The following is a 21,110-nucleotide window of genomic DNA, read 5'->3' as shown; positions in this document are numbered from 1 at the left end:
GCATGAGCCTTCCAGTAGCCAATTTTTTAGCTCCATTTTTAGCTGTTATATGGCCAAAAGTAATATATTTAAACTGTTTTTTTGACTTTAACTGGCCACTACTGCTTCACAGTCTGAGTGAAAACATTAAATGCACTTATTTTTTAATTATGCTTCTGACTGATATAAAGTATTTTGATATATCCATGTTGAAATTTTTTTGAACATTTATAGTATTAGTACAGTTAATAAAAAATATTACTAATCCCATAAATGTGTTTGGAAAAAAAGGTGTGTTATTTTCATTTAACTCATAAAATCCAACCCCCCTCCCCAGAAAAATTGCACACTTGAGCCTTCTTTGGAAACTGATGGACGAGTAAAACAGGAACAATGATGCAATACTTGGAATTTGTTTTTTCATGAAACATAATACTTTCATTAATATTCTAGGCATCCTCCCATTTAGCAGATTTTCATAGTGTTGCCAATCAGCAAATATCTGTAATTTTATATTGAATTAATTTATCATAAATTAATGTGTCTAATAATTTAAGTAATAAAACACTTTAAAATTATATATATCTGTATTTAAATTTTTAATAATATACTTAATTCATATAAATTCAAATGCATTTGATTTATAATATAACGAACTGACGCTTTTTGTGACCATCTGCAATTTTGCTGTGATTAATGAAAGATTTTTTAATACTACATGTTACACATCTAGTGCAAAATTGTTCAAATTTTTATCCTAGTTTCTTCATTTTTATGTATAATTTGTGATTCAAAATGCAGTTAACAGAAATGCTTTAAAAAAATGTGTTTAATTATTTAAAAATACTAACATTAATATGACAGTAAAAATAATAACTAACATATGTTATTTGGGGGAAAAAAATTTTTACTCTAAATCCATTTGTCCAGCTTAATTCAAATAAATAGGGTTATATTGCAATTATAACCTTCCTTTTGCCCCACAAACACATTTTTCTGTACTAAATAAAGAACACTGAAATTTTGTAACTAAAAAATTATTTACTATTTTGATTTGCTATTGAGATAAAAATTATGATTTTTTTTGTCAATGAAGCCATTATGAATGTTTTGAATTGATTTTGCGTAGTTTCTTTTTTTTTTTTTTTTTTCTTTCGTAAAAACACTGCTTTTACAATTTTACAACTCTTCATTTAAAAGTTACTAAGCTGCATAAAAGGCTAATGGAAATCCTATATATCCATATTTGCATGTTTAAATGTTCTATAGTTCATCTGAAACAGGCTTTGGTGTTAAAAATGTCCATGAGTGAATTTGTTCCTTGCTTTTCTATTTACATGGTATAGCTGTGAATATTTATGTTTGTATATAAATACAAATTCAATTCTGTATCTTTTAGGCTCTTCCTAGGTTTGATAAAGAAGACAGACTAGTTAAGAAGCATATCATGCAAATCAGTTGGACAGCTGATCACAGAGTGATAGATGGAGCCACAATGTGTCGTTTTTCAAATTTGTGGAAGTCATATCTGGAAAATCCAATGACTATGCTTATGCATATGAGATGAATTATAACATCACATTTACAGTTATCTCTTATTGAACTGGAAAAGAACTTTGATATGTTTTATTAAAAGGGAAACGAGCATAAGCAAGTAAGCATAATGCACGTGCTTTAACTTTTGTTACTGTTTTGCTGTTTAAGAATAAGAAGAATTATTTTTATAATGTTGTAAAGTTTTTCTGCTACAATGAGAAATGCTAAACTAAAGGTAGCACTAATCACAATCTTTGGTATGCTTTCATTTAAATATCCTTTATATATTTTTAACACAAAGATTTTTTTTTTTTTTTTTTTGGTATATTAGAAAAGTATTCTCTAATTTAAAATCTTCTTAGCAAAATTTTTTAAAGAAATTATATAAAATCAACCCCCTTTAAAAGGATATCCTTAAAAAAAAAAGTTCTAGATAGAGTACATTTTTTAAATAATTTTTGTCATATAAACTTTGCTTCCTCAACTTCTCCATCCCATTTATTTTCTATTTAATGCACAAATACTGTGGCCTATGTAAATGTCTATTTTTGATGTGAGGTTTAAACTTTTTGAAGTATGATTCTTGAAAGCATGTATATTTTGTTGATTAGTTAATAGATTTAAGTAGTCAATAATTTATTTAGTTTTTTTTTTACTGTGTATCATACATAATCTTCTGTGATACAATCCTCTATTTTTTCTCATTGTGTAGTAAAGGAGAGAGAGTTATTCATTCAAACATAAACCTCTTCAGTACTGTAATATATAAATTTAATTAATTGTAAGAGACTGAAGAGAAATTTTGATGTGCCATTCTGCAGAACCTGAATTGTAAATGTGCAGTGTGTGAGAATGTATTTTTGTAATAAGTATGCTGATTAAGCATACTTAGGTGAGCATTTATAATTATATGTAAAATGTTTTGCTATAGTCATGTGTATTGAGATAATAATTATCACAGACTGCCTTCACATAAATGAGATAAAAAGTATATAAATAATATATAGTACTAAAATATAGTACTAAAAATTGTATATAGTACTAAAAATAGTAATTGCTTATGATAAATCTCCCTAAGCTGTTTCAAAATTAATTCATGTCATATGATTCTTACATAATGATAATGACATAGGTATTTCTATACAGGCTTCAGCCAATAATGATTTTCATGTGAAAACCAAAACGTTTTATTAACCAGTGGAATTAGATGTAACCAAAACCAAATTTTTGTGAACCCAGCTTTTATCTTGGAAGTATCGGCGTTTGCTATTTCACTTTGCTGCTGCTACTTTGCTAGTGCTTGCTGCTCAGTGGTCTGTCTTCAAATGTATTTCAGTATCTGTGCAGTTCCCGAAGAACAGGTGCACTTACTGCATCAGTTTATCTATGTTTCTTTTAAAAATGATTTATCAAGAATAAGAAGTGTTCTATCTGCCATGACAGCATCGAGTTTTTAATGAACTGGCTGTCATTGTTAATAACTATTCTATCAACATCTGTCTTCAACATGCATATTATTTCATATATTATATATATTTGTGTGTGTGAAGGTATATGCACTATCTTCTTCATTTTCTAATAAAATTTGAAATAAAGGGCTGAAAAATATTTTTTCTTATTTTTCTGTAAATGTTAATGTTGAGGTGTTATGATATCCTGTACCTTGTTTGACCATTTTAGGTGCAACCATGAGCACAAATATGCATGCACAATCTAAACCACTGTATTTTTGAAGTAAGGTGGATGGATATAAGAAAAGATATGCATAAGGGATTTTTTTTTTTTTCTATTCTCAGTTTTTCACTATTTATATTGTCCTTCAGATAAAGAGCAAGAACTAAGGAGGCACAGTGTTACTTTTTAGTCATCTAATATGTTGATTATGGAGACCTTCATTTGTAATTAACTGTTTTGTTACATAGTGTTCAATTTTGCACATTTATTTATTTAAGTATGTATTAGTGGAAAAAAAATCATCAAAATTTAATATTTCTATATAATGGGAATCGCAAAGACTGCAGCTGTCAAGACCTTTCACGTCTGCTCATGAGCTACATGAGGTTCTATAGTCACTTAAATATAACACACATGCAACAGACAGTAATTTTATTTCTGAAACAGAAATGTTGTGATGATATGGCTCTTTATCAACTAGTAGCTTAATTTCTTATATTACATTATGTGTTTAATAATTTAATTGATTTCAAACTGTCTATTCTATGCTAATCGTCATACTAACAGATGAACTGACAAAAATTCAATTTCTGCAAGTTACAATAATGATCATGTTGGAACAGGTATTGGTCATTGAAGTAGACAAAAGAATAATGCTAAAATGATTTAAAACTAGTGCACTCTTTTTTTATTATTCTTGTGCTGTATTTTATTTTAGCACTTTCTTACCACAAACCTTCTTTGTAGTTCTTTTGCTTAGCCACAATCTATGTGTCTGAGAAACTTTGCTATTCTGGTGTGTACAGTACTGTTTTCTTCCGGCTTCAGATAGTGAGGAAACTCGAGAATGGAAACTCTTATAGGCAGAAAAAATGCAGTCCATACTCTGGTTATTTCAGATTGGGAAGTATTTGAGGTCTATTGAATATGTATATTCTGACACACAGCATTTGGTCAGCAAATTTATCACAACTTACCCATGGCCATTCCTAGCAATTCAGAGAGTTTCTATGCATGTTTTGTGTAATGCTTGCAATCACTCACAAAAATATGCTCAAATAAAATTTTTTCACCTGTAATTCTACCTTTTATAATGATTGTTTAGTAATGCTAGGTGTAAATCGTTATTTACTTCATTTGTGATTGTGCATGATTGAAATTTTGGGGATCTTGAGGAGAATGGACTTTACTGAATTGATCATGATTTCGGCTCTAGTTCAAAGTCTGTAACCCAGGTTTTACTAGGTTTTCAAGCTTTCATCAAATTTTCATTTCAATGAGATTGCATCAAGCGATATGGAGTAGTTCCTCCCCCTAATTAATTATTATTGTAGTATAATGAATAATTACTATATTAATATTATTGTGTGATTATTTATCATTATAATTAACTACAAAAGTTATAATTTATTAAATAATTACAATTATATAATTTGTGACCTTTTTAGTGGCCTTATTTTTAAGAATAAGGGATTTTTTGTTTCTTATTCATGCATTAAGTATGTATACTATTATTATTAACATTGAAATTCTATAAAATAGGAAAATAGTGTTTCTTGATCACTGGGCTGCAAACAAATATGGATCTTAGCATTTATTTCTGTGAATATCAGCAAACGCCATAGAAAATATCTTATAGCAGTATGATCAGAGGAGATTTTTCCTCACTACAACAAACCAACGACTTTTATTTCGCCCTTCATTTATGGGGTTGAATAATTTAGGCGTATCGTGAACAATTCTAAATGTATGGCAGATTGTCATATATTTGTATGAGCATGTTCAAAATTAACTGAAACAAATTATGATTAATCATTATATTTTACTTACCTCTAGAACATTCTCATTTATTAAATAAAAGAATAAGCAATAAAAAAATTTCTTTTAATTAAAAAATAAGAAAATTATTAATGAAATTTTTGCATATAACATTTGTGATTTAAGGAAAATTTCAAAATGCATCATTTTGCGAAAATGAAAGTTTATAAATGGATTTTGTCATTTAGTGAATACAGTATTTTAAAATTTTACTTTCATAGTTTTAAATTTGTAATAGCTTTGATTAGTGTTTTGGAGGAAATCTCCTCTCCAAGAAATGGTGTAAATATCTGAACTTTTAATTACATATTGACTGCTATGATTACTGTGATAATTGAATTTTATAATGAGTCAATGTCTTTGAAATTTAGAAGTCCATCCAGTACATAAACAAGCTACAAAATAAGGTAGATTGCCCTGATTTTGTATGCATATTTTGTATGTAATTGCTTCAATTAAATTGCATCAAGACATCAATAAATTCATAATAAAAGTTTAACTTGCTTTTTGATTTAATTTTGTGTTTCATCGAAATAATCCATCTATACTTTACCTTAGAAAAGTGCACAGTGTTCTAGAGAGAATATTTTATAAGCATTTTAGAGGAAATGTAGTTCTACATACAGAAATAAATCTAATATGTGTAATATTTTGTATTTGTATAAATATAAAATGTTATTGCTCCAAACTGGAGTATATATTTAAAGTTATATGGATATTTATTACATAAAATTGTATCAGCTTTTTAAAAATTTAGTTTTTATATGAGAAGCCATTGAATACAGCTACAAAATTATGACTGTTTTCTTATTGTATGAGCAAAAAAATTCTTTTGCAATTATTTAATAATAATTACATTTATTTATAATTTTTTAATAATATTCTCATTCTTTAACTCAATTAGTTGAAATAATTTTCTATTTTTCAAAATGCTAGCCAGTTTTTTAATTGTAAATATAGATTTTCAAGGCTATTCTAAAATTTCAGAAATCGAAAAAGTTTTTTCTAATAAGCCACTTTTTTCCCCTCAAGTAAGAGTAAAACCTAATAATAAAAAATAACCTAATAAATAAAAAAATCTCAATAAATTTTAACTCTTTTATATATTTTCCTTATCAGGTCTCCAGCTACAAATTTGTTGTATTTCACTTTTGTGATAACTGATGTAATGTTATTGTTTATCTGGAATGAAATTCAAACATTTTTGTAATCTTTCATTATATTGTTAAAACATTGATATCTTAAATAATTCAATATGTACTTTGTTATTTTAATTTTATCTGAAATGTGAAAGTCTGTAATGAACATTTTGGAACTCATTTTAACAATATTTATTAAATAACAAAATTATCTTATCATTTATGTTTACATTGTTAAATTTGTAAACTCGTTTTGTGCCATATTTTCTATATGTAATTTATTTCTGTATATTCATGGTAATTGCTGTTTTGAACGGATGCTTAGTTATTTAAAGTTATTCTATTTGAGACATATTCTAATAAGAAATAAAATATCGCATTTTTTTCTAAAGATATATGTAAATATAAAAAATGTTAAATTTAATGCTTGATTTTTTTTTAATTTTTATTTTTGAAATTTTATTTAGAAATTCATCAGACTATTTCTAAGGGCTAAAATTCTTAATAATTAGAATAATTTAGAATTCCTGAAAAAATAGTTCTACTTTAAATGAAACAAAATTAAAGTAGGACTTGCAAACCTTTAGTGTTATATGTAAATATTTGATGAATTAGAAGATTTAATATACTGTATGACAGTATTAAGGGTTATCATGATCAAAAAAGGGAAGAAAAATTAACACATTAAAAATCATGTATTTTTTTTTTTTTTAATTGAGCATACTTAACAACTTGTCAGGGGCAAATTATATTTCTTTTCAAAAAGAATGAAAGATTAAGTAACTATATGAACCCTATAAATAGTTGTAACCAAAGCACATGTATAGGCCGCTTCAGGCATAGCAGGTGACCTTCCTGTAAACTGTATTGTTTGCTTGTGCCTAGGATGCCTGCTCATCATTGAACATTGTCAGTGCTTTAGGAAATTCAAAAGTGTAAAACTTCCTCAGTATCTGTACCTTGGCATCTTTTTTAAAAAATCTTATACTTCTCATATCTCTGTGAAAAGTTAGTTGGAATAAGCATTGCTTGAGCTTATATTATTATCTTGACTGAGCTCATATCATTATATTTATAAAAATGCTAAGAAAGAAAATTCTTTAATTTTAAAAATGCTTATTCAATAACAAAAACAAGTTATCCTTCTAAAGAAAACAGCAAAAAATGAAGGGGGAGAAGAGGCTAACAATCCATTTTTAACTTCTTTTTCTATTTAAAATCAATGAAAAGCCCTTCAGCATTTAACTTCTTCATTGGATGTTCTGAATTCTGGTACTTGCTAAATTCTTTTCAGAAGATTATGTATATGAAGATTATGTATATGTATGTATATAGAAGATTATGTATATGAAGCAGACAACACACAGTAACTAAAGAGGTTTAAATGGGTTTTGTACAACTCCATGCCATGCAGCACAGCCTCTTGATACCCATGAATCCAAGGAGAAGATACTGAGTTTTGAACCTCTACCAAAAGCACGAAAACTGAGATTCCAGTAAAATAAACACGGGGCACAACTGGGAGGCAGTAGCTCCTTATACACTAGATGTGCTGTCTCTGTCAGATTTGAGTTGCATGCAGCTTGAACATGTAGATGAGCATTAGCGTCTATAAATATGTAAGAATTTTCTAACTGTAGTTATCTGAAATATGTCACATGATTTCAGAAGTTCTTTCATATAACTTACTGCACCAATGAATCATTTCTGATAGCATAAAGATCAGAAATGATTCATTAGAATCTTTAAAATTCTTCATAATTATCATGATTACAATAATTATGAAGGTTTTATAATTTTTACATCTGAAAGTTTTATAGTTTTGATATCTGAAAAACTTTTGGCTGTTACATGAAGCTGTTTTTTAATGAGACCAATGAACTGTATCACAACAAACATATCATGCTAAGACTAAAAATCTTTATGCAAATTAATAAAATCTTTTCAGAAGATTATGTATATTAAAAAATAAAGTCAAACATAATAACAGTTTTAAAAATAAATTGTACATATAATGAATGATACAAATATAAGAGAACTGTCATGTATCAAAATTGGCATGCATGTTTGTAATTTGCCATTACTGCCGTAGGTATTTTTAATTTGAAGATTTTAATACTAGTCATACGTAGAATTAAAAATTTTCACTACACAGTATTTTTAATAATGTTTAATGAAATTTTTCATACAAAAACTACATTATATTTTTGTAATAATGAGTAATATTTTTTAAACATAGAAAAGTCTTTATATCTGCTAAGTTTTTTGAATTTTTGTCACATGTGTTCATACAGTTTGGAGAAAGCATATGAACCTTAGTAAAAAAAGGGCCAATGTCCATTTTGAAGAAATTGCTGCCTTAGTTTCAGCAAGTTTTTTGAATCATCTGGGGTGTATGCAATCAAAACAAATTTTTTTCCAAGGCTTCATTTCTCATCGATACTTAAAAAGGTATGTTGTTGCTAATGCTCACTTGTCTGACTTATAGTCAGCCCAAGCCGACAAAATTCCTCGTGGCAAGACGCGAAAGTTTACGCCTGTTGCTGGTAACAGCTTTGAGCACCTTACAGGTGGCAATGCGATTTAGCTTAGTTCCACTCCCAATTTTGATGCACAGCACGCCGGTGGGTCTGAGGGTCTCCCACCCCTCTTTCCCTAAAACCAACTTCTAGAGAGAACTTTCAGCTTGCCCTATATTTAGAGTGCCCTCATGCCGCACAGACACATTTACAAACATCCATGCCTTCTCCAGAATTCAAACGTGGGAACTTCAGCACGGCAGTCAGCGGCATTAACCACTATACCGGTTGGGCGGCTGAAAAGGTATGTATTTGATTAATATAAAGCACACACCACTAAAAATAATATTTCATTTATATGCACATATCATATTAGTTTCTTGTAAATCGGTCTAGATTAGAATTTAATAGGGGAGTAAAATTGGCAAAATTATGATTTTAACACAAATGCAGTATTCTTCATAAATTCAACATTTTGGTCATTGCTCTTTTTCTACAAAGGCACAAATATATTCACATGCATTATTTCTAAATTAATGAGTGAATAAATTCATGAATAAAAGATACCTTTAAAACAGCTTGCATTTAATTTTGCTTGCATATGTCAAAAGATATTTTTGTACTTCTGAAATACGAAATGTCTGTTTTATAAAATGTGTGATAAAAATCAATCATTTTGTTAAAAGTTTTTATTATTCAGTTATGATCATTTAGGATATGCAAAAGTGTTGTCATATTGGAAGATAATAGTTCCATTTATGTAATTATAGTAAAGCAGTCAGCTTCTTTGTCTGAAAACCCAGGTCAAACTCCCAGTGTTTAGCAATTTTACCACTTGGTTGATGGAGATCTTATTGGAAAATTATAAGTTGTGCACTGTTTTATACCACCTGATAGAAATCTTCATAATATCATGATTTCAACATAGCAAAATGGCCGTATATAGGGATTTTTAGAAACTGTTGCTTTTATCTATGGCAAAGTCTAATATCTTCCTTAAAAAAAAATATGTCTTGCTATTTGTCTTGCTAAAACTTATTAAATAATATTTAACTAGAAAATGGAGACTAATATAAATAGTGTATAAATGACATGTTTGTTAATATTTCAGAACATTTTAGAAATTTGCCATATTGTTACTAATCGTTTCAAATAATTTAAGGTTTGGTTATTCAATTACGGAAAATCCTCAAGGACTATCTGCCTAAGAGAAGGGATGCCTTCATGGAGGACTTTCTAAGGGAAACTGGCTCGTATACACGTTATACATGGGGAAAACCACGAAAACACCCATGCAGCCAGCCCGTTCGTGGGATTTGAACCTCGAACCGAACTACCAGTGTTCAGCGACTTTACCGCTCGGCCGCTGTTGGGCACTCAAATAATTTAAGATTTGTCAAATATATTTGTAATTTAATTATACAGTGAGGATGAATCACAACTTTATGTATAAATTATATGAAAAGTATAAATTAAATGAACTGATATTACGAACAGTCTTTTTTTAAAATTAAATTCTCAAGTTCTATCTTTTGTAAACTTATCCAACTATTAAGTTAGAGACAGTACTATTGAGTATCGAAGAAAGAATTTCTGATGTCTACAACAAACTGATTACTGAGTTTGTGCAATCGCCAAGGAAGTTGACAGCTTAAAGAAATCCATAATTGCAACAGAAAACAATTCTGACGCTTTTATATTCCTAGCCATGTTGTCTCGTCTCTCTGTAAAACTATCACACGTATGATGATAAGACCTCTTGGCTAGTGTACAAGACTCAGTTTTCTAGAGTGGCGGATGCAAATGAATGAGATTCCCAAGGTGAGACCTACCATCTCGCCGCTTTCCTGAGAGCGAATATCCTCTAACTCTGCCTGAAAATCAAAGGCTAGGCTTCGAATTTTTTACAGCCTCAAAGTCTAACTAAATTCAGGGTCATTCCTGAGTGCAGCGCATAAAAGTACGCGGGCGGCCGGACTCTCGGGATATCACGACTGAATATTTTAAATTCGTTGTAAGTACTTGTTATATGTAAGTACTTTTACACAATTTGTCATATGTAAGTATGCAGTGAATATAAAATAAAAATTTTATTAATCATTGAGCAATTTTTTAATTTTGGGGGCAGCAGTTCTAGGAATGTAAGCGAGAAGCCAGTGGCCTAGCTGCGGCAATTCCAGGAAAGTACGCGGGCAGCCAATAGCTTAGCTACGGCCTTGACTAAATTGGCGGGATATCGCCAAGTTGGCGATGGTTTGGGGGACTAATTTGTGTCGCCAAATGTGGCGAAAAATCTTAAAAGCTGCCAACTTGGCGACGTTTTGTCCGGCCCTGTATAAGTAATTGATCCGTATATGTAACTCTAACCATATCCAGCTATTGTGGAATTTTAAGCATATATGTCTTTTAGTAATTTCGAGACATGGAAAGCCCTAAAGTTTTCTTGACCCACCGGGTGAAAGCTATGTAAGACCAGAGAGAGCATTTGCTCTCAGTTGTTTGTTCAAAGCTGTCTTCGAAGTGCTGAAATCGTGAGAGCCTCGCCTTTCAAAAGCGCTTTTCTTTGCGTTCTGTAGAACGTTCGTAGTCGTTTGCATAACTACCGATTATACTCTGTGATACTGCGAAGAGCTGTACGAGTGTTTTTGTGGAAGCTTTCAAAACTCTGAAATAATTGTTTTAGGAAAATAAATTTTATCAAGCTCTTATCGGTTTTGTGTGCATTCAATCTATTACGAACCTGTACACACCAGCAATATTTATTGAGGCCTTACTGACGCATATAGCCAAATTACAATTAAAGGATCCTAACTACAACATACAGAAACTAGAACACTATTTACAAATTCAATTAACGTTTTTATCATATTTAAAATTAAATTAAAAAGGCAGCTAATTATACCAAAAGCTCTCACTAATATGGTATTATGAACAGTAATATACTGTTACAGTAAATTTGCTGTAAATTTTGCTAACTCCAGTCTCTTGACAAGATTAGTGCAATCAAAGTTTTGTACCGATTTGGAGAGCAAGTCAAAACTGCTCCCAGTAAAAATCAATTCAAATACCACAGTTTGTCGCGGGAAAGTTAGGATCAAATCCCAAGGCTCAATCCCAAATATTAGTATCTTCAAGGGCATACGAATCTCATGTACTGCTGCATTTCCTATTGGTGTTAACTCACACAGCCCACATCATTGCTGTGACATAACAGTGGTGTCCCAAAGCTACATTTTGGTCACATAATGTTTCGATGTCAAGAGACCACGATACAGCGTCACTTTGTGATGTGAATGTCGCGAGGACGTCACGTACATATCATATCAAACATTTAATGTGACTATAAAAATATTCTCATCCCCCACTGACCTTTCATGACCCTGCTTACATAATTCTTCTTTGATGGAATGCATCCGTGCATGCTGACACTGCTCAAGCCCCCGTTACTTAATTATCCTGCGCTCTAATACCCCCCCCAATTGATTGTTAAATGATTCAATATGCTTTTCAAAATAATTTGTGCGCTAATATCTTGCGGTTTTAGTTTTTTTTTAATTAAAAATATTGATAATTTATAGTGTGTTTTTACTCAGTGTGATACTAAGAAATCGGGGAACTATATTCTGGATTAAATGCATATATTTCCTATCGTGTTTAGTGTTATTACGAGACTGACTAAAAGGTTTAGTATAGCTTTTTTTTTTTTCTCTCTCATCTCGACGACTTTTTTTTTTTTTTTTTAAAGTTCTTTCTGTTAGCTGAACATCTTGTCATTGCTAAATTTTCAGCTAAGTGCTATTTATTGTATATTGGTGGGAATTAGTGTTAATTATGATAATGAATTGACAATCGATTCAGTTTTATTTGTATTAACAAGAGTGTGGAAGCAAGGGCATCAGTAAACGTTTGCTGTCATTTTTGTCTCGCTGCTTAAAATTGTTATTTTAAGGAGTCAAATTGATAATTGTAATTCACCTTCTCTTGTTTTAATATTAAAAGATAATGTGAAAAATTAATTTATATTGTACATCTTACTGAAGTACTACTTCACATCGTGTTCTGCTGTTATTCAAAATTATTTTCACAAATATGCATGCTTACTTTATGTAAATTTCTTAGTTTATTTCTAAAGTCTCTTACGTCAATTCTTTTCTTCCTGTAAAGTATATAATGATTTTACATATAAAATATTTAAACTGTGTTCCTAAAGTAACCAAATTTATTTATTAAGAGATTTAGTTAGATAAAATATTTCTTAGTTTAGATTAGATTATTTGAATATGGCAAAACACACAAGGGCAAGCTGCCTAAAAAGAGAGATGCCTTAGTGGAGGATTTTTTAAGAGAAAATGGCTTGTATTCATTTTACACATTGTAGAGATATTAGGTATTTTTGGAAGCAGGCAAGATGAAATATTATCAACACCTCCGCGGGAATCGAACTGCGGACCTCTCAATTACGCGCTGAGCGTGCAGAACCACTATACCATGAAGGCTCGCTAAGAACGCGGAAGAAATACCTTATATACTCCCTCTTTTAAAGGGACACTAGGGTTTTTAAGGGACCCAATCGCCAAATCCTGGTTCAGGAGAATCATCATCCAACACCCTTTTAGTTCCGGCGCCACTGTAGAGACATTAGGTATTTTTGGAAGCAGGCAAGATGAAAAATTAGTAGCGCCTTTGCCGGGAATCGAACTGTGGACCTCTCAATTACGCGCTGAGCGTGCAGACCACTACACCACGAAGACTCGCTAAGAAGGCGGGATAATACCTTATAACATTAGGAAAACCAAGCATTCAAAAGTATTTTTTACTTGAAAAATTAAGAGACCATAATTATTGTATTAAATTTTTAAAGCGATACATTAATTATTTAAGCGATAACATTACAAAATAAAAATAAAATATTACGTTGCATAGGTAAGAATATATGAAGGAAGTTAAAAATCTTACCTGTGCTAAACTTATTTTAATTTGCGTTCAAAAATGCAAGTTACTTCATTTTATAAAGAATTTAAATATGAATTATTTTAACAGAATTTAGAATCTAGAATTTTTTTAACGGAATCCAGAATTATTTAACCGAATTCAATTAATTTAGTGAAAAATTTTATAAATATAGTGGAAACTATTGTAATCGAAATGTCGTGTATTTTTAAGACACACCAAGAAACTTTATTCGAAATAAAATTTTATTTTAGATGAATTTATTTCACTACTGCAAACAAGATACTTTATTTTGCAACCATCTAATTACATCTAATTTTGCATTCTTATCTAAATTTAATTTTATCTAATTTGCATTAGCAGAAATGGGCAGTGAAAGTATATTAAGTTCTATAATCTTACTTAAGAAGCTAAGGAAAATTAAGAAAGGAATCTTTCATAAAGGAATTTTAAAATTTCACTGTCATAACCTTTAGATATCGATATTACAGAACACTGGTTCATTAATTAAGTCTTTGCTACTATTCAATGGAAAAAAAACTGATTTTAAGATATTGATCGATGTATTGAAATTTCTGACACGAAACCTTACGATGTTATGTCCGCCAAACAAAGGGAAAAAACAATGATTTCAAAGTGTGTTAAAAGAAGTTTCGTGGGGACAATTGTATATAATCAAAATCGTAAAAACAACCTTGTATTTAGCGTAGGTATAATGAAACACTCAATCGATTTCGAGGGCAGCTAAAGGTCCCTCCTCATCAGGAGAAAGAAATACCTAGAAAGAAAAAAATAAAGGAGAAGGAGTCACAGAAACACGTGGTCCTTATCAGCACTGCACGTGGCTATAACTAGATTTTTAATCAGAGTTGCACTGGCCGCCTACTTTTACTGAGCCTGGCTATCTGATCGAGCATGAAAAATTAGCGAAGTTAAAATAGGGAGCGAGGGGCAAATGCACATTACGCTCAAAATCTGAACTTTAAATAATGGAAAGCCAATGCCAATGTTTTTCAAGTTTCGGAGTGCCTATGGTTCAAAACCATTTACCTCCGCATCAGAATTACTAAAAGTGAGTAGAAATAGGAAAAATTTTGCATAATTGACTTAATGCTCAATAGAGGGAGCCACAGGCTCGAAAAAGTTTAGGGATAGGAATACGAAAATAAAAACTTAAACATCATAATTTTTTTATAAGTTTTTAGGTTTTAATACTTTTTTTGATTTTTAAAAATTTTTTAACACTATACAAACACTAAAGCAAAAAGCGGATAGGAAAGAGTTTACGATTAATAGGCTCATTGACATGTGGCTTGTGTAGGATAACGCAAATAATAAAAGGCAACGCGTTGAAAATATTCTTAGGCAGATTTAAAATCTGCGGGAGATGTGATTCTAAGCGAACAGATTGATAACATTGCATGAAGATCTTGATTGCCGGTGCTGTTGATAGAATAAGCAATTATATGGCAGCTCGCTGAAGAGACGTCCTTCCTTCATGGCGCGGGGGCTGGAACTGATGTTGAGAGGGCGTGTCTTGCCCTTTTAGATGGTGGGTAGATGCCGAACTCTCGGCCTCTTCTGTGAGCTGCGAATAGAAGGGTCGTATGCTGGCATCTGTTGAAGTGCTCGATTATCAATCTGTTCAATTTTAAGGAATAAATTTTGACTAAGTTTTTTGATAAGATAATCAACAGGTTTAATGTTAAGGTCCGAATGAATCACATCTGTACGGACGTACCAGGCTGCATTAAGGGCCATACGTAAGGTCTTACTTTGAAAAGATTGAAGTTTCTTCACATGAGTTTTTGCAGCAGTACCCCAGATTGTACATGCATACATAAAGACAGGTCTTATAATTGATGTATAGAGAAGAATTTTGTTTTTAATTGACAGATGGCTCTTTCGAGCTAATAAAGGGTAAAGTTGGGCTCTAGCACCTTTTGCTTTATTGAGAACATTTTCAATGTGAAGGTGCCAGAGTAATTTTGAATCAAATACAACTCCTAGGTACTTGTAAGAGTTTGACCAGGAAACATAGTCGTCAAAGAACTTTATATTAATGGAAGGGTACGGGAGGGGGCTACGTTTGAAGATCATAGCAGCACATTTAGCAACATTACGTTTTATTTTCCATGTGATGAGCCAATGCTCAAGGCTATCTCTGAATGATATGAACCAAATTTTCAAGGCGTTTGTTTTGGGCTAGGATGGCCGTATCATCTGCATAAAGTGCAAGAGTGATACTAGGTGATTTTGGTATGTCATTTATGAAAATGTTGAACAAAATTGGGCCTAAAAGTGACCCTTGGGGGACGCCGCTTAGTATAGGACGGGGTGCCGAAATGAAAGAATTAACTCGTACAGAAAAAGATCTATTACTGAGGTACGAGTTAACTATGTGAATTAAATGGGCCGAAACGTCAAGTCGTATGATAATGATTCCTATATCATTATCATACGACTTGATTCCTATATGCCAAGTCCTTTATTCCTATATGCCAATTCCTATATGCCAAGTCAAGCTTGATAATGATTCCTATATGCCAAGTCAAGCTTGATAATGATTCCTATATGCCAAGTCCTATCAAATGTTTTGGCTATGTCAAGAAATAAAGCGCCAGTAAGCATATTGTTACGAAACCCTTCGTGAATGAACTCCACTGTCCTCAGCTGCTGGTGCGTAGTGCAGTGTTTCGCTCGAAATCCAAATTGTTCATCAATTAGAACGTTGTGATTTCGGAGAAAATCATTCAGGCGTTAAATAATGGAAATCAACCACTGAACGAATTTTTATACCATCTGGTAGTACCAAACGCGAGGAGGTAACGCCATCTATCGGCATAAATAACTGAATTAAGATAGTAGACGGTTATAAAGAGGATTTATCCGAGATTCTATCTAATATGAATTCAATTGATCCAGCCATCCACTCTTGAAATTGAATCCAACAATTCCCTCCCCTTCCTCGATATTCTTATAATCCGCAATGAAACTGATTTTAGCACCACTGTGTATCGTAAACCCTTTGCAGTTTGTTTACCACCCCATGCCAAGTCATGCCACCCTGTTAAGCAAAAAATGGCTTCTTTTTACTATTATGTATTCCGCGGGCTTAAAGTTTGTTCCTCTGAATCTTTGCTTACCAATGAACTTAATTATTTGAGAGCAGTTGCGATTGACCGTGGATTTTCTCCCGTGATTATTGATAAAGCCGTTAAAAAATTTTCAGATTCCCATCAAAGAAGACCTTCCACTGTTAGAAATAATATTAATGACCTTGTCGTGCTTCCATTTTATCCTTCTGTTAGCTATAAAATTGCACGGATTCTCCAGAAATTCAATTTTCAAGTCGGTTTCTCCCCTATTAATAAAATTCATCCTTCGATTCTAAAAGATTGCGTTTCTGTCTTGAATTCTTGGGGAATTTATAGTATATCGTGTCAATGTGTTTTAAGATATATCGTCCAAACGAAAAGAGCGTTAAAGTTTCGTATCAAGGAACATGAATCTTATGTCAGAAAAGGCGAAATTAACAAGTCTTCAATAGCATATCATAGTTGGACTTTTAACCATAATTTTGATTTTGGATCTGCAAAAGGTTTAGTTAATGATTTGAAGTCCAATCCAGTCCTTCCTAATGCCTTTAAAATTCTACTATCTTAATTCAGTTATTTATGCCGATAGATGGCGTTACTTCCTCGCATTTGGTACTACCAGAGGGTATAAAAATCCGTTCAGTGGTTGCTTTCCATTATTTGAAGTTCTTGAGCGTAAGGTGCATTTGCCCTTTGCTCCCTATTTTAACTTCGCTAATTTTTCATGCTCGATCAGATAGCCTGGCTCAGTAAAAGTAGGCGGTCAGTGCAACTCTGATTAAAAATCTAGTTATAACCACGTGCAGTGCTGATAAGGACCACGTGTTTCTGTGACTCCTTCTCCTTTATTTTCTTCTTTCTAGGTATTTTTTTCTCCTGATGAGGAGGGACCTTTAGCTGCCCTCGAAATCGATTGAGTGTTTCATTATACCTACGCTAAATACAAGGTTGTTTTTACGGTTTTGATTGTCACATTAGCGTGTTTCTCTTCTAGTCTAATTGCTATATATTTTAGAGAAAGTGAAAACAGATTACAGTTTATAATAAAAGCCAATATTCTTTAAAAACTGGCACTCACGGATATCAGAACGATGTGAGGATGGTTTTTCCCTATTAAGCTCTTTTTAAATCTAATTTTAAACAAGTAAAATATTTTTGGCGAAAATAATTAAAAGTATGACATTCTAATAAAATATCTCGGACTGAGATCTGCATTACAGTCTGCGCAACAGGGATTCTTTTCACCTTTCAGCAGATATTCATGATTCAGTCGACAATGACCTATTCTTTAAGCGGATTAAGATAACTTCTTTTCTTCTATTTGCCGTAGATGGCCAGCATTCAACTGTGGGTTTAACATCTCTCAGCTTGTTGTTTGTTTGGCTATCCCAGTGCCCCTGCCATTTATTAAAAATTTTGTGTTTGATCATTGTTCCGATATCCGTGAGTGGGATCTGGAAATAAGAAATTGTAGTAGAAGTTTTAGCGATAATGTCCGCTATTTCATTCTCTTTTATGCGAGGGATCCAGGAATAGAGAATCTGATATCCCCGACCTTTTACGGCCTCATTAAGCTTCAGAATTCTATTAATAATGGGATGTGAATTATACCTAGGCTCTTTGAATATTGTTAAGGCACTCAGAATGATGTTAATAAGCTTGAAAACGAGCCCCTCATGCCAGACGCGGTCAAAGGCTTTTGCCACGTCCAGCATAAGAAGCGCAACACTTTGCTTGTTATTGGAATGCAGATCCCACAAATTCTACAATTCTTACTAGTTGTCGAGTAGTATTGAGGTTTTTTCTGAATCCGTACTGATCATTAGGTAGCAGGTGAAGAAAAGGTTCCAATCTTGTGAGAATAAGATTTTCATAAATTTTACCAAGGCTGGATAACAAACTGATTGGACGATAGCCATCAGGCTCGGTCACATCTTTACCCGGTTTGAGAAAAGAAAGATCTTGGTCTGCTTTCAAGGATCAGGGAAATAGTTGCGAGTAAGACAAGCGTTGAGAATACTAGCGAATTTACTGATAAGTTTTATAGGTAAGGTTACAAAGCATTTTATTAGTAATTTCATCACTTCCAGGAGCTTTTTTGATGTTGAGATATCTAATAATATTAGTAATTTACATAGAAGAAGTAAGCCTTGGGATGTTATGAGCCGAAGAAGAATGAAGTTAGGAATACACATAGTTTTCCAGAACATCTTTAATAGTCTGATTCATGGGCTCCATATTAGGAGTAAACTGCTTTTCCAGGTATTCAGCGAAAATATCAACTTCATCTTTAAGTGAGTAGGCAATTTTAGTATCCGTATGAATAGGTCTATTGTTAATACTACTTCTTTGAAGATACTTCCACAAAGAACCATCATTAATATTAAGTTTAGATATAAAATCTTCTCTTGTTTCCTTTTTAAAATCAGTGATAAGCTTCTTGATTCTTCTATTAAAAAATCTTGATTTCTCTTTTAAGGGCAGGGTTCCAGTTACTGTGCCAAAGCTTCAGCAATCGGTTTCTTTCTTTGATAATGTCTCTGATACTGCGAGGGAGTCGAATATTTTTGTTAGTTAATTGAATGGTAACTGTAGCATCTCTGAAAGCTTTCAGTATACTGTCAGTGAAGATTTGAATGGCAAGATCGATATCCTGTTTGGTAGAAAGTGAAGTGAAAATAGGAGAATGTTTGATTAAGATATTGTGAAAAGTAATCCAGTCAGTATTATTTCTGGTAATAAGAGGGTCTTCTTTAGAAACACAAAGACAAGCAATGACAGGTACATGATCAGATGTAAGTTCTGCCTTGACTTCCAAGGAAATAGGGATAGAAGTATTTGTAAGGATAATATCCAAGAAGTCGGAGAGATTTGGAGAGGCAGGACGATAAGTGGCTTCAGAAGGTACGTGTAATGCGACAGGATGATTGCAGATAAAATTATGCATAATACGTCCATTGGTGTTAGAACGACGACATCCCCATTCGAGGTGCTTAGCATTCATGTCTCCGGCAACAATAACTTGCTGATCTTCAGTAAGTAAGTTTTTTAACACATTTTCAGAAAGTCGATTTCGTTGTGGGTTATAAATAGCCGTAAAATGGATGGTACCAAATGTGGGAGTATAACAGCAACAATCACACTTTCGAATCCAGAAGCAGAGTTTGTCGAGACAAGGCAGGATTGCAGAGAGTTTTTAACAAAAACTGCAGCTCCTCCTCTTCTTTGTGAAAGTCTATCACCTCTGTAGGTGCGATAATTAGCAATATACAGTCTATTGGCAGGAACAACGTGTGTTTCAGAGATCATGCCAATATCTATGTTATATTCTATAAAAAAGTCAGAAAGTTCATAAGTTTTGTTAACAATGCCAGCAGCATTCCAATAACAAAGTTTAAGCGAATCTGACTTATTGAATATGCTGGTCAGAATTAGTTTCATCTGATACTGTATTGGTGGCATTTTGACTGATGGTTTGCGCAAGGAATTGTATTCCTCAGTTTTTCAGGAAGGTGACTAGAGTATTAAGGTCAACAAATATCTTTTTTGCTTCTGCAATAAGATTTGGAGAAGGATTGTTATTAGTTTTGATGGCTTCAGCAAAAGACTTATTCATAATAAACCTATCAGCATATGATTTGATTTGTTCTTTTTTAGCTTGCTTCGAGAACTTTTCACAACCTTTAAATGAAGCTGTGTGGTCTAGACCACAATTTGCACATTTAGCAGGTGCATTCTTGTCTTTTTGACAGTTTCTTGAGTCATGGTTATCACCACATTTGACATATCTAAAGTCATTGTGGCAAGCAGCTTGTGAATGGTGAAATCCTTGACATCGGAAGCACTGGACTGGGCCAGAGCGTCCTTTATATGGTTCGACTTTGATATGTAATCCACAAATTTTGGTTTCTTTAGAAATTTCTTTGGATTTTTCATTTTTCTGCAGAGTGATAAGAAAAAGTGGAAATTTTTTAATTCCTTTAAATCTACGAGAGAGTTGATTGACACTTATAACTTGGTAATTTTTGCTTAAAAGTTCTTCTTTGATTTCATCAGGATCCGTGTCCATCGTAAGATGCCGGAAAACCACTTTATGATTCTTCTCATCAGGCAAGAGAAAGGAGTGATATTTAATTTTCTTTTTGTTCAGAATACTTGTCATTTCTCTATGAATGTTGACATGAGAGACTTTAATTTTAAAGCCTTCTTTTTGAACGTAACCTGTATAATCAGATTTGTCTGATAATTTATGTTCTGCAAATAACGCTTTTGGTTCTTTTCAATTAAAATTTTTATCATTGATATATATAGCAGGTGGCGCTTTGCGTTTTTGGTTTTGATCGTTTTGGTTTTGATCGTTCTTCATTTATCTGAGATTCATTTGGAACAACAGAACT

The 21,110-nt window shown here is 32.2% G+C and overlaps 1 protein-coding gene across 2 annotated transcripts in view; it reads left to right on the top strand.

Annotated features, from left to right (window-relative positions):
• Positions 1-11,371, top strand: part of Dbct (Dihydrolipoamide branched chain transacylase E2) — a 61,958-nt gene extending 50,587 nt beyond the window's left edge. Inside the window, exons 11-12 of one of the 2 annotated variants that reach the window (XR_004759539.2) lie at positions 1,379-1,633; positions 9,828-11,371. Coding sequence is in view for 1 of the 2 variants with exons in the window: in XM_035368720.2 (XP_035224611.1) it covers positions 1,379-1,546 (168 nt within the window). In the remaining variant the exon portion in view is untranslated. Of the gene's footprint in view, positions 1-1,378 lie in introns of both variants that reach the window. The other variant, XM_035368720.2, reaches the window with a different exon arrangement.
• The last annotated feature ends 9,739 nt before the right edge of the window (positions 11,372-21,110 follow it).

This window comes from Stegodyphus dumicola, chromosome 2 (genome assembly GCF_044657685.1).
Source record: "Stegodyphus dumicola isolate Sdum_Otavi_A_Nest chromosome 2, ASM4465768v1".
Taxonomy (NCBI): domain Eukaryota; kingdom Metazoa; phylum Arthropoda; class Arachnida; order Araneae; family Eresidae; genus Stegodyphus; species Stegodyphus dumicola.
Note: the sequence above shows the minus strand (reverse complement) of the source record. Positions and strands in the feature narration are given on the sequence as shown.